This window comes from Lepidothrix coronata, unplaced genomic scaffold, assembly GCF_001604755.1.
Source record: "Lepidothrix coronata isolate B3197 unplaced genomic scaffold, Lepidothrix_coronata-1.0 Scaffold15, whole genome shotgun sequence".
Lineage (NCBI taxonomy): Eukaryota > Metazoa > Chordata > Aves > Passeriformes > Pipridae > Lepidothrix > Lepidothrix coronata.
The window spans coordinates 2,392,769-2,407,228 of NW_016690195.1; the positions used below are offsets into that span (position 1 = coordinate 2,392,769).

General features: G+C 42.9%; 1 protein-coding gene across 2 annotated transcripts in view; it reads right to left on the minus strand.

Annotated features, from left to right (window-relative positions):
* Nucleotides 1-14,460, minus strand: part of NCALD (neurocalcin delta) — a 58,524-nt gene that overhangs the window by 10,406 nt on the left and 33,658 nt on the right. For both annotated transcript variants that reach the window (XR_001873418.1, XM_017806430.1), the window contains exons 2-3: nt 6,815-7,211; nt 5-110 (exon numbers count right to left, since the gene is read on the minus strand). Coding sequence is in view for 1 of the 2 variants with exons in the window: in XM_017806430.1 (XP_017661919.1) it covers nt 5-110; nt 6,815-7,192 (484 nt within the window). In the remaining variant the exon portion in view is untranslated. The remainder of the gene's footprint in view (nt 1-4; nt 111-6,814; nt 7,212-14,460) is intronic.

The following is a 14,460-nucleotide window of genomic DNA, read 5'->3' on the forward strand; positions in this document are numbered from 1 at the left end:
CTACCGTCACGGTTGGTGTCCATCTGACGGAAGATCTTCTCTGTCCTCTTCTCTGGTGTTGACTCATCTTCTGGCATCTTCATTACAGACGAAACCATCTTATAGATTGCCTGTGGGATAGACAGGAGCAAAGAGCTGGTAAGAAACACATTATCTCAGTGCAAGGATATGATTACAGATGCAGGCAGAAAATATCCTGGGAACATCAGCTGGAACCTGCTCTGGGATGCTGGAGGGCGTTGGGTGGCACCAGTACATGCAGCTTCCCTCTTCAGTGGGACACATTTATGAAACAGTGTGTTTCTTCATTTAGTCACAGTTGAACACCATCTGGGTTTGGACTGAGGTTACATTTTTCCTTATTAAGACAGTCTTTTGATAAATTTATTATTTGTGCAGCATGTTAGGCATTGGCAGCTCCCAGAGCCTGGGGGAATGGTAAGACCACCAAGGTCTTGTTCCGTGCTGTGGTGTGTCTCTGTGCTTTGGTCTCCCAGTTTCCATCCTCACTACACCTGTCTCCTCACCCTGCCTTTGCTTCTCCCCCATCTCCTTTCTCTCCCTCCCTGGTCAGCATCCTGTCCTGTGGCAGAGAGGTCAGTGGCTCACTCCCTGCATTTGCTGTGTCTCACAGATAACAAAGACTGGACCATCAAGGAGCTGGGCTTTTCCTTGGGGGTTGGTGTGCATACACAACTCAAAATCCCACTCACAATTCATTCTGGTCTCACAGAGCACTGGAACTACCCATAGCTATTCTCTGCACAGACAAATCCATTAGTCATGTTTGGTACTAGTTCCCCTGAAAGAGAGGCAATTTAATTTTAAAACAAGGATGAAGATCTGTCTCTGAAGTGCTTATCCAAACCTTGCCTGCAAACATGAGCACGCAGCACCAATAAACAAGTGGGTTTTGTGTTCAGGTATCTTTGCAGTGCTGCAACTAGGAGAACGGTAGCACCCAGACAGCTTCAGGGTGGTGGCCTTGGGTGATCCTCCTGGCCTTTTGGAGGGGTATCTCAGCCCAAGGCAGCACTGTGCCTGTCTAACCAGCTCCTTCTGCTTCCCACTGCAGCTCATTGGTGCTGCACCTTGCCCTGCAGCCTTGTAGATGTGGATCACTTTCGCCCACAGAGTCAAATGCTTGTTTTCACCCAATATGCTTTCTCCAGTGGTCAGTTAATAAGTTGGTGAAGATGTGATTGCTTTAGTTATTTGTTATCTCCTTCCTCCTGCTCTGGGAGGGAGGTCCTTGGCGCAAGCCCCAGATTGCTCACTGGGTCACCCCTCTCCCCTTTTCCCCTTCGTGAAGGCACTCTGTCTAGCAGCTCACATCATCTGGCCCAGGATTCCCAAGGATTGGCTCCAGGAATGTAATAGCAGAGGTGGAGGATACTGCTAAGCAGCACAGACATTTTATACTCAGACTAGGTAGCACTCACTTCCTTGGCATTCTTGCTGGCTTCTCCTCTTGCCAACAGCTCACCTTTCACATCTCCTGGCCCTTAAATAATTTCAAGACTTACACCCTAAGAAAGGCATTTGTCTTTTTAATTAATTATCCCTCACTTATGCTTAGCATAATCAAACATCTGCTCCCCCAGTTATGCCACCAAGACTGTGGCTGTGGATTTTCAGGTCTGCCCTCCGGTTAGTCTGTAACACAGGACTCAAACAGAGGAATAGAGGTGAACATTTCAGCATGAACAGCTGCTGGTTGAATGGAAGTGTGGTGGACACCCTTTTAATCATCATCATCATGGTTTGCATGGCAGGAGTGCCCAAAGACTCCCAAGGGAATTAGGGTTCCAGAGTATTGGGCAGAGCCTCAGAACAGGCAGGGATGCTGTCCACACAACCAAGATACTCTGATACCAGGAGAAAAGAAGAAATGGCGAACATGCAAGCACATAAACATAGGGATGAGGGAGCTGGGGGAAGGAGGCAACAGGGGAAGAAAAAAAAGGAGAGGGTGGACATTAAGAATTTACACCTTCCTCATCCTCATCAGCATGCAAGGCTTGCAAGGTCAGAGCAGAGATGAGGCTTATAAATCTGCCAGTGTTTAAGCATCTGAAGCGGTCTGGCTTTTGTCTGGGGTAGGAAGAGAGGTGGAGGGGTCATTCTCTCACTCTGAGTGAGAGCACTGCAAAGCAGAGAATCTGTATTGAAAGTGTGGGAGGAATGCGCCAGCCTGGGACTGCAGGGGTGTTTACCCTGATCAAAGTAACCATAGTAAGAATATGCAGATTTTTAGGACAAAAAAAAGTGCTTCAGGATGACTTCATCCTACAGGGTCCTTTTCACAGAGGCGTGTGAAGGGAATAACAGATGAGATATTCTAGGAAAGCCAGATGGGAATAACATAGTAAGCATTCCTTTCATGCTGAAAATGGTTACTCTGGACAAATTCTTATGTCCTTACTCAGAACTTTAGTGGGAAATTTTCCCAAAATAAAAGCCAGTTAAAGCTGATTAGGAATCTTGAGACTTGCCCTATATTAATTCAATGCAGCTACACAGAGCTTTTTATTTTATGTTTGAAAGAGCAAGCTCTGAAAGGAAGTAGGTTTCATGCAATAATTACGTGGAGTTGGGCTGTACTAACCCTGAGCTGGGACCTGGGACTGAAAGGCTGCAGGAACTCCATCCCACATGGAGTGTGACTCCTCAGCTTCCCAGCACCTGGGCTGAAAACCACTAGTGGCACTCAACAGGAAAAAGTTTGGAGGTTGCTGTATATCAGCAGCCTCCTGAGTCAGGGCAGCTTTCTCAGGTGAACTTCTGTCAGGAGCGCTCCTTACAGCTCCCTGGCACCCCTGAATGCCACCAAGACGTTGTGCCTCCAGAACCCTGTGTACATCACTAGAGCAAGCACAGGTTCCAGCTTCATCTGCTGCCCTGCTGAACTATCCCCTTTGATTTTCCAACTGCATGTGGATGAGCAGCAGTGGGTGATTTAGGGCAAATCTCATCCCCTTTGCCTATACACACCAGTTTTGCTCCCAGTCGCTGGCTGCCACTGCTGCACTCAGGCCAGGAGCCTTGGTGAGGGCTGCATTTCCCTGTCTACTTGGCAAACTGTCAAAAACCTCCTTACGGTGATGGCAGTAATGACAATTCGAATTTTCAGTCAATCCTTTTTACTCTGTTGAAATAAATTTTGACAGCTAAAAGTCTCATGAGGTGAATAATCAGCCTGAAAAAAATTGCTTTCCTCTCAATCTCATGGGGATTTTTGACACTGTCTTTACAGAGCCATATTAGCTTCTGCTTCTTCCCATACCAGCTTCTGTTTCTTCCTGGCTTTCAAATAAGCTAGCCTAGCAAGTGAAACGTGTGTGCTCTGTTTTTATTAAACTGAAAGTGTTATTCTTGTCTCTCTGCTCCGTATTCTTAAGATGGCTTTTGACTCCATACAGTGAAAAAATGTATCCTTAGAAAAAGGTTTCCATCTCTTATTTGAACTCTTATTTTAAGAGACTGTAGCCAAATATGTCCTGTTTCAGCAAGGGGAACAAACACAAATCTTCTAGCTGGTTTGCAGCTATTTTTGAGTAGACTGGGCTATTTAGATTATAGGTAAACATATGGGAGACATGAAAAGCCTGAGACATGAATTTAAGAGGAACTGTGGCAAGGTCTGTCAAGAGGGCAGGCTATGAAGCATCTTCCCACAGTACTCTGCAGATGTGCTGTGCCTGGTAAGTGTATCGGTATCCCATGGACCTTCTTTCTTTAGGCTCTACCACCATCAACCCACCACTAAAGTCCTTCAAGTTATATAAACCTCCAAACTGTGCAGTTGGCTTCTCATGGGTCTCTAGGCAGGGCTTTTTGGAGGGATGCTCCTGGGCAGGTGTGGTGAGTCAGCACTGGGCTATGCCTACATGGTTAACAGCACTATGGTAAATGGAGCTTAAAGGAGTGCAGGTGCTTTGCTATGCAGCACATCACTTTGCAAAGAAAACAGGCTTCAAAGAGCTGTTATGGACCATTCACCACGTCCTGTGGGGCATCTTAACCAGTAGTTCTGCTGTTTCAGTGCTGTTGCTGCTACCACTGTTACCTCAAGCTCCTTATTGCAACACTGAGCGAGAGTGCAATGCCTGCATTGCATTAGATTAGGCCAGAGCAATGGAAGGGAAATGCAAAGAACCTTCAGCATAACAGTGAAAATCACTGAGAGAGGGCTTTCAAAGCACAAAGAAAAGCAGACTGAAAAAGAAGAAAAGTGTGCCTTGCCCCTATATTATTTAAGATACAGTAATCCCACAGTAACAGGGACAGTATTTTTCTGTGAAAAGATTTTTAGACTGATGGTGTTTCTTTTAGCATTCATTTTGGTGTATTGTCTTATGCAAAAATCCAATGAAAACATAATCCTGCTCTATCGATATGCAAATTTATGATAGATAAGGGATTTGTAATAGGTTCCTTTGAGACATATATCAGATTTACAACAGAGTTCTGGTTTTCACTATCAGATTGTGACAGCTGAAGGCCCCCAGGAAGACATGTGATACACAATCCTGTCATTCCATATTAAAAAATAATCATCTTTCATAAATGAAAGTGATAGTTGTTTGCTGGCTTTTTGTATCTAATCAGTCTACATCAAAGGAACCTCTCAACAAAGCAAGAAAATATGCTCATCTACTTCAGTTTCAGATATCAGCTGAACACCATTCCAGAGACTATACAACAAATCCCACCCCACTGGGAGGAGCTGTGAGTGACCAGTGCAATACAGGGAGATCAATGCATCCAAAAAAACCTGAAAGAAGAGAACACGGTCAGATCTACAAGCACACTGCCTCATGGAAAGCTCCATCACAGAAAGGGCAGCTTTCCTGACTGGAAAACTGCTGATATTCCAAGGTATAGAAATAACTGTTGCTCAGGCTTATTAGGCTATTTACTTCCATAACTGCTTTTTGTGTGATCCCTCAAAATGAGGTGACATTATATGAGACAAAGCATCATGTGGTTGAGTTTCAGGTTCAATCTGAAAGGAGGAGAGAGCCAAACCTCCCAAGAAGTGCAGTGGAAGGTCTGGAGTGCCAAGCTGAGGGCTGTGCGCAGCCAGAGTGCTGCTTGGGGTTGGATACACACATCAATAGAATGTTGCCCTACGCTGATCCCTAGGCTGCAATTTTGTTTGATGGTTGTAAAGGACACCGTTACGATTTGGTACCGACATGAATATGAAGAGAAGGCAGAGCATTTCAGCCTCTAAACATCCTGGCAAGCAGATCTGGGATAACTGGAAAAAGCTACCGGCTTTGCCTGTTCTTGTTTGGCTCACTACAGAAAATCCGGCCACCGATGCCTTCATTAAATTTGACATGAACAAATTTGTGGCCTTGTTGTCCCTGTTCGTAAATCCCCTGGCCTGGGGGGTTTGTGCTGCCTCTCAGCTCAGTGCCTTCCCGGGCTCCTTGACAGCAGCGAGGGGTACTTCAGCACCCAGGGTGTCTCCTCCTCCTGAGGAGCAGGCAGTCACTCGGGTTTGGCTCTTTGTGTTTGCTATGTGCCATGTTAGTTCTTTTTGGGATTCTTTCTGTTTTCTCATGAGGAGAAATACAGCTAGAAAAACAATAATTGACAGGCTGTTTATCCTGCCTGGGGGAGAGGAAGATTTGTAAGGAACAGAGAATCTTCTAATGCAAATATTCCATGGGGTTTGTCATGGCACAGAGACAGGGAGGTCTCTGGGTCTGAACGCAGTTCTGCTCCTCAACTCAGACACAGGAACATCAAACAGACTAAGTGAAAGACAACACAGCACCCCCAGATTTGCAGCTGAGCTTTGTATCTGGTCTTGCTGAAGCAGCGCAAGTGTTGCTATTGGCCACTGTTTGGAGGACGTGAGAAGAGCCCTGGTAGACAGGAGTACCACATATTAGGCTGACTCCCTACATGCAGCTTGGCATCACAGCCAGAAATTTGTGTGCATTCCTTTCCCTTGATTTCCAGCACAAATATAAGTCTGAATAATACAGCACATTGTTAGCACATCAAAATTTCCACGGAAAGGATTTTGATAACAGCCTTTTTTTTTTTTTTAACAGTACTGCATTATACAGATTCAAGCTGTGTAAATACACTACAACATAAAAAATGTTTAAAATGTTTCAGTAGAGTGATGTGCCTCAAGGGCAAAAACATGTTAGAGAAAGCCAAAGTGAGGTTGGACTCCTACTAACACCACAAGAAAACACAACCAAAGGGGCTGTGTGTGGATTCATCATCTACCCAGATAAGATTTATCTATACTGGCAACTTAATATGAAGACAGCTAGTATGATTCTGAATACACAGACCTCACTGGAATTAGGCAGATAGACACCTTTAAAATATGTGAGCTGGTTCTTCATAATAACATGAAATAAACATCAGTAACAAATCAAAGGACATTTGTTTCTTATTGTGGAGGAAGCCTGCCTTCCTTAAAAGTAAGCTGCCTGGTTGTTCTAATATACCTACTTTGTTCAACTGTAATTAATCATAATTAATTGATGGTGATTTCCCAGAGGAGAGAATCACATTTATCAGCAGGTTAGTTGCTGTGCTCCAGCCCAACAGAAATGCCCATGCAGCTTGTTGCTCAGGAAAAACTCGCAGTGGATATCAAATGCTGTAATTTGAATTGTGACATGATCTTTGCCAAATGAAATAGCATTTTGTATCCAAGCAGCTATACAAGATCATAAACCAGTGCTGCCATTTTTTAATTCTGTGTCTCATTGCAACATTGCTTCACAATGCTGGGAAGGAGAGAGGCCAAGAGGTGCCTCTGAGCAGCACATACCTGCACGATTTCCAGCATCTCTGACTTACTGATGTAGCCATTCCCATCAAGGTCGTACATACTGAATGCCCACTTCAGCTTCTGCTCCAGTTTACCTCTCGAAGTTACACTCAAGGCTATGATGAATTCTCTGAAATCTATTGTTCCGTCTCCATTGGCGTCAAAAGTGCGGAATACATGTTCCGCAAACTTAGAAGCGTCCCCATAAGGGAAAAAGTTTCCATATATTTTTTTAAACTCCTCCATAGATAAATGTCCACTTGGACAGTCTCTCAAAAAGCCTTTGTACCACTCCTGGATCTCATGTTCTGTAAAGTCTGTACTTTCTAGCAAATCTTGCATGACTTCAGGACGTAGCTTGCTGTTTTGCTTTCCCATATTGGAGTTAAAATATTACCTGCAGAGCAAAAACAAATGCATATGAATTATTATTAATACTGACTAGTTTGGAGGCTGTAGAAGAACAGTACGCTCTATTCTGAGTTTTCTGATGACAGTTCACTCTTGGGAATAAATTAAAAATTTGGACAATGTCTACCACTATATATATATATATATATACTCTGAAAAATCAACAAGCCTAATCTACATGCTGATTACATAGTCTTGACAGTCTGGAGAACTGTGATTACACTGAATTTTTGCCATCCTACTTTGACGTTGAAAGCATGAGGCAAGCAATGGATGTTGCAAGGTACAGCTGACCAGTAGCTGGGTGTTGCAGCACACCCTCCATCCCAGTCACCCAACTGTGTCGAGGACCTGGAATAATGAGATACATTTTTTGTACCTCTGGTGGAAACCAGGCAGGTACAAAGGCCTATATTCCCTTGGTCTTGCTTCAAAATGGGATCAAAGTGCAACTGCAGCGTATGCTGAAACCAGGAGCTCCAAAGCCCTTCTAGATATATCTTTGTAGTCAAAATCAAACAGAGCAACCCAGAAATTGCTTCAGTTATTTGGCATGGACCAATTCCCATTTTACTTCAAAATGAAGATAAAATCTGAAGAGATTTTATCAGTGGTGGATTCCCCTACCTCAAACTATTACTGTGTTTTTTAATTTTCCTTATAACCAAAAATTGGATCTATTACTAAGTAATAGTAAACCAGGTGGTCATAGCTGTTTGAAAAAGACTCTTAAAAAAAAAAAAAGGAGGAAGAAAAAGTACCCAGACAACAAAATTGGAAATTCATTTCCCTTAAATTAACCATTGAGAAGTATTTATTGGATACAGGCTCTGTCAAATCATCTTAATTATATTTCATTTAAGGCAAGTTGCTACATATCACATTGTACAGCAGATTTACTAATGACTAATGCCTTTGCGTTTTAAGTTTTGGAGCCGGAGTATGTTGGCTTCAAATGGCAACATCAGTTTTACTGGAAGCTTACCATTGTACCTGATTTGTGGGAAGCCATTCTCTATTGACAGAAACCTGCTTGAGAATTTGTCATGCAAGTAACAGTCACAACTGAGACCTGATATATGGATAACTTAAGCAGAATTGCAAAATAATCTAAACAGGACTTTCACACTGTTGTCAGAATGAAGTCTCTGGGCCAGAAATGTATTTATGAACAATGACTGGAGTGGCTGATGAGCATTCAATAATATGTCCTTTCTAAACAAAGGTATCACTTTTAAAAATTGAAGAAGAATAAAGTATCGGTACATGCCACAAGCAGCTACTGAGAAATGTACCAGCATTGGAACCTAATCTACTGTTTGGCACTGGGCAGATGAAATTGAGGCTAATTTTTTTCTGTGATGAGAAGCTCCCCTTCTCCTGAAGGAATTTGAACTCCCCAAAGCAGCTAGAGGGCTGACGTCCTTATTTCCTGTGTTCTTGGACCAGAATGACCAAAAAGCTTTATTTCTCAAGGGGAAAACTATGGGGTCCATCCTAGATTCACCTGTGCCTCCACAGGTTCCGCTGATGGCTGTCTGGTAACTAGATATCTAGTCTGGGAACTAGATGTCCTGTCTAAACTCATTGCCTACACAGTTCATGGAGAATGGGCTCCCCTGTTTACAGAGAGGAGGTTGGAAAGGGTGAAGAGTCCCGCCCGATGGGAGCTTCTTCATCTCCTCACCATTTCATGTCAGGAAATGACCTGGGTGACTTCCTTGATCCAAACAATATCTTTTCCTCCAAAGTGGCTCCAAAACACTTGAAAAGTGGAAGATACCACCTCAAAGGTAATTTTTTCTACTGCCTTTCCTTCTTTTATCCTGATCAAAACACATCACTCTACAGTTTTTAAGTAATCCAAGGTCTTAATGTCCTGAAAATAGCATATAAGTCCCTGTTTTATAGGCCCAGTCCAACAGCTGCCGAGGCAGCTGAAGGTTGCGTGGCCTTCTGCGGGAGTTGGACAGGGCCCACAATAAACAACCTGGGAATTAGCTGAGTGAATAGATTACATTAGGGCAGCCAGAGGGCTCTATGTCAGGCAAAACAAAAAACTATCAGGGTCTGCCAGTGGGATGGAAAAGCAACTGGACAAGTGAGGTGGTTAGGCTTAGTTTAGAGTGGCACCAATTTAACACAAAAACCCCCAGTATAATCCCCAGAGTAGATGGCAGTTGCCCACAGCCCCAGTCGGCAGCTCTTCTGCAGCCTCAAGGGCAGTACAATTTCCAGACCACTAGAGTAGGAAGGGAAGACTCCTGACAAAGGTGCAAGACAGCAGTGGTAGGAGTGAGCTGGCATTAGCCATATAATTCCCTCCTGCTTTTTAATGACTCAAACATTTGAAAATGGAAAACCCGACTTGCACATTTCCAGTCCAGAGTCTTCTCAAAAATAAAATAGTGAGGTAAGGTGCAGGCAGTGTTCTTCAAGAGGTAGCAAAAAAATATTTCAGTCCAAAAAATAATGCCTTTATAGCCACACAAGGTTGTAGGTGCAGCATATTTTTACCAAATAATAAAAAATACAGAAGAGAAGGCAGCACTGCCTTGCAGAACATCACAACCAGAAAAATGTGTGTTCTCCAGGCAGAAAAGGACAGCTAACAACACGTGACTTGCCATCCAGGATTGAAATCCACAGCCACTGTGATGCCAGGTGACGCAGTCAAAACCAGGAGCATTATTTATGAGTCCACTTGTGATGAATTTGTATCGTGTTCTTTGCCCTCGTTCCTTATTAATAGGTGGCATTCTAGGAACTGTCAAAATGGAATTTATTGTGCCCATTCTATCAACAACAGATCAAAATTCTTTTGCAGTCCAAGTACAGAAAATCCTTGAAGACACTTGAAGATCCTTATAATCGCTTCATAGACTGCTGCCTGACTCTTCAGGATAGATTAGATTATGGGCAGAGCGCAGTGAGCTAAGAGAATGTCAGCTAACAATAACAGCAATAAATGCACAGAATGAAATAAAATTGAACCTGATTTTAGGCATTTTGTCCCACTTTTTCACCTCTGTAGATCTATCAAATTTATAATGTAGGACTAAATGTTAAAAATACAACAAGTAAATAGTGAACAGCAATCACAATGGCAAAGTAAAATATTGACAATACTGAGAAATAGATGTCATAGGTATAAAAAACCGGCAAATTAAGCATTTAATAATTATGTTTAACTCCATTTCTACAACTTCTTCCTCTGATACAACACTGTTAGACATAATATGAATGACTTGCTAGATATAACAATATATTAAAATATTAAGGTCCTAATTCTTAAGGCAATATTATTTAGTAAAAAGAATGTAACGTGTTTATGGCTTGAAGAGTGATACCACTTCAGCCAATAACTACATAAGATCAGTAACTAAAGCATAACTGCTATGTAGTTGCTATGGAAAGAATCCCTGTTCACTGATTATTGTAGGTAATGTCATAGGCAATGCTCCTTAAAGGAAATACTTAGAGCTTGTTTTATTTAGGTCTGGATGAGGCGTTTTTAAGATGAGACTGAAGACAGAGCTGTTGGACAGACAACAGGCCTGTGACAATTCAGCATAAATAGCCAGTGACACTGCACCGACTGGCTTTCCCTGCAGGGGAGTATGTTTTGTGCGGGCGGGACAGTGATGCTGTTAGAGCCTTCTCCTCAAACTGGAAGGACTGACTGGACAGAAAGGCAATGAACACCTCTTCCATCATGTGTCTCTTTGTCAGCAGCTTGCTGCTGCTCACAGAGTTGTTACCTCAATCTGAAACCCCAGGGTAAGACAAACGTATTGTCTGCTTAAGCAACATCCTCACAGGAGCTGAGAAGCTGCAGCAGCCACAAGCACGCAGCTCTTGAATTGCTGCATGAACGCAGTGCAAGAATCTAAACATATTTCCTTAAAAGAAATAATTTTTTTTTGTTGAAGGTTTGCTATAATAAGCAACTTCTGGGAACACATTTCTAACAGTGCTTTTGCCCTTGAAACTTGACAACCATCATATAAAGAAAACACTATGTATTCTTTTTCTTGATTGAGCTCAGTCTGCCAAAGACAAGAAGACATCTTAATTTTCATTTAGGCTTAAATCTGAGGGGAAATCCACTGCTGAGAAAAAGTATAATGAGAAAAGGGCTTTTGTTCAGAGAAGCCTTACTCTAAAATTGGAAAATTTAGGCTATTGGGTACTTCATAGCTAAGAGCGTACAAAGCACCTGAAAGGTGTAATAATCAGCTTGAAGACAAGTCCTGCCTGATCTATTTCCAGTGAGAATAGCAAGGTGAATCACACCACAGACTTGGGTACAGACACCAACTCTGTAAAAGTGAAAGCAGAAAACTTTTCAGAAATAAGCAATGAAACTTCCTTTTTGTGATTTTTGTCTTCAGAAACTGCTCTTTTGTGGTTTCTAACACACACAATTTGACCTGTTTCCAAGAAATAATCTGCTTATGGGTGCAATGCTGTCTCTAATATTTCTAACACATAATTTGAGCATTTCCCTGAGATTAGCAATCGTGGGATTTCAATCTTTGCCAAGCAGCTGTACAAGTTCCTGATGACTGCTGGAATGAACTAAAGGCCAAGAAGGACAACAGCATCAATCTGACCCAGCTCTGCTACCTGACAGTGGCGAGAGAGCAGCACTCCAGCATGAGTCAGTCCCTTGTGGCAATGCCTAATGACTTGACTATGGTACAAGTGCGACTCTCCACTCACCATCACTGCTGTGATTTTCCCTCCAGAGTAATGGTTGATTGTTACTGAAAACCTGGATGTCTGACAAGTGGACTCAGACACATCATCTACCTCTCAAGCTGCCTACACATCTGCATGTGGCAGGGATCTCACCTTCTTTCATGTCCTACCCAGCAGCAGTCATCTCCTGTCACTGTCTACCAGCTTCACAGCACAGCATACAGGGCTCCTGCAAGCTAGATTGTCCTGCCACCACTTTCTGCCACTCCTGCCAGTTCTTTCTCTGCCTGTCACTGTGGAACTCCACTCCGTCACAAGCTCAAGGGGTGCTGCTCCGTCCTGGTTGAGCAAACCTTAGGTTGACCCTTACCCTGCAATAAGTGGGGGGATGTCAGGGGAGACTGCAGTGCATCTCAGAGCACAGGACTTTGCCTGGGGATGTGTCCCCAGGGATTCCAGGCCAAAATTTTGCTCTGTTATCAACACTTCACAGCATCAGAACTACACTCTTCCTTCTCCTCTGCCAGCTGCTATCATTGCTTGGTAAAGCTTCAGATACCAAATACCAGTTCACCAATTATAGCATGTGGTAGTGTATTCAAATTCTGTTATTTGTGGTCCAGTGTATGTACACTTCCAAATGCATCTCTTGTTCATCTATGTCCATGCCCTTACAAAATAGGAGAAGTTATGTGCATTTACAAAAGTCAAGGCCTTGGTGAACACATTCTGGCATAAAAGCCAAATTTCTTTCATAAGGTCAGTTATTCCTTTGGGCTGTAATACTGTTAACTGCTGTATAAGCTATGTAATAAGATAGTTCAAAGCAACAGCTATCTCAAATGATACATCCTCTTTCCATCTGCATATGCTCTTTCCCTGTGGCTGGAACAATGATGTTGCCATGGTCTGGTCCTCAATGCAAACCCAATGGTAAATGTGGGCAAAGCACTGTCTGTCATCATTGAGCTCTTCAGCAAGACTCAGGTGATCAAGGCAGGGACGTGTTTGGTGATCTCTGATGTGCTCCAGCACCAGGAAACTCTATGACCATTCCCTGAGCTCCTGAAGAGCAGGTTGGCAGAGCGCTCTTCTTTTGCATTGTTCTTGTTTGGCCCTTCTTTTGCTCACAACTTCAGAGCCACCTCCAGCGCTGCTTTGCACTGTCCCATTGGAAATTCCAGTGCCAGTGCAGGATCCCAATAGTGGAACATAGTGCTTTTTGCCACAGCATAGTGCTTTTTGATTACAGCAGCAGCGCTGGGAAGAATAACTTCTCCAGTTTTAGCTTCCTGCCATGAAGCATAAGTGCTACCTGATCAAGAGATTTATTTTTTTTATTCTCCATTCCACAGAAAACTACCACACAAGCTCTTGGAAGAAGCCACTTTGTTTCCTTCTGGCCATTTCTGGTTTGTTTTCACATGTTCATCTGAGTAACCAGTGTGGAGATGCTTGCCAAGAAAGGCTTTTGCTTAATTTTTTTTTAACAGCATCTTGGAACATATTTTTGAAAGAAAACCAAACTTATTAAAAATCACAGAGGGACTTAGCAAAAAAATAAATATATGCAGAATAAAATTTTGAGCCTTGCCACCCTCCATTTATCTGTTTATATTGGCAAACAGCAAACATGGGATGAAATTTATGAGCCAGATTCATTAAAAAAATCTGACATTCTCTTATTAATATTCAGAAGGAGCAGCAGTAAACACATTTGCAGTACAGTATAACAAGTACCCAAATACTTCTGGCTAAAACTGTAGCTGACATCAAAGAACAGGAATAAAGACTAATGCAGAAATTAAGATGAAAAAAACCAAGGAAAAGGTGTGGATGGGATCATTTATGCTTTATTTACAACAGAAGGAACAGGGGACACATGTGCCATGCGGTTGCCCATTGGTACTTCATAACCTGTTCATCACAATACATTTCACTCATTTTGTTTTAGGATCTTAGTCTGATTCCAGGATCCTGATGTTTTCACTGCTATTCCTGTCTTGTTTAGTGACACCTTCCTGCTCCTCCAGTCCCCTTACTGGGGATCCTTTCCCCACCAAAGGTGGCCCTAATCGCTCCTTTAACAGTATTTGTTCTGTGCTTTCCTGCTACCCCTGGAGAAATTCAAGACAAGAATTAAAAGCAAAACCTTTACAGCTTTGTGTTTTGGTTGCGGTGGGCAGTGCAAGTAGGAGAAGCAGGAGCAGCTGCATGGAGTTCATGTGTTTTAAACTTGGAGGCGCTTATGGATATTGAACATCAAAAGCCCAGGCTCTTCTCCCCCTAGATTTGCTCTGGCAGAGAAATGCTACAGCTGTTCCACATTGTCTCCTCTTCATTGTAATTCCTTTGTGCAGTTTAGCAATGAGGGCTGATGCAAGGGTGAAGGAAGCAGCAGAAAGGCAGTGCCCCATCAATAAATGCTACCACATTACTACCATGGTCTTCAGCATCAGTGACTTAACTAGATAACAGCCTAGTGTTTATCACGTTACTCTCAGCAAAGCCCACCGTCTCAGCTGGAACTG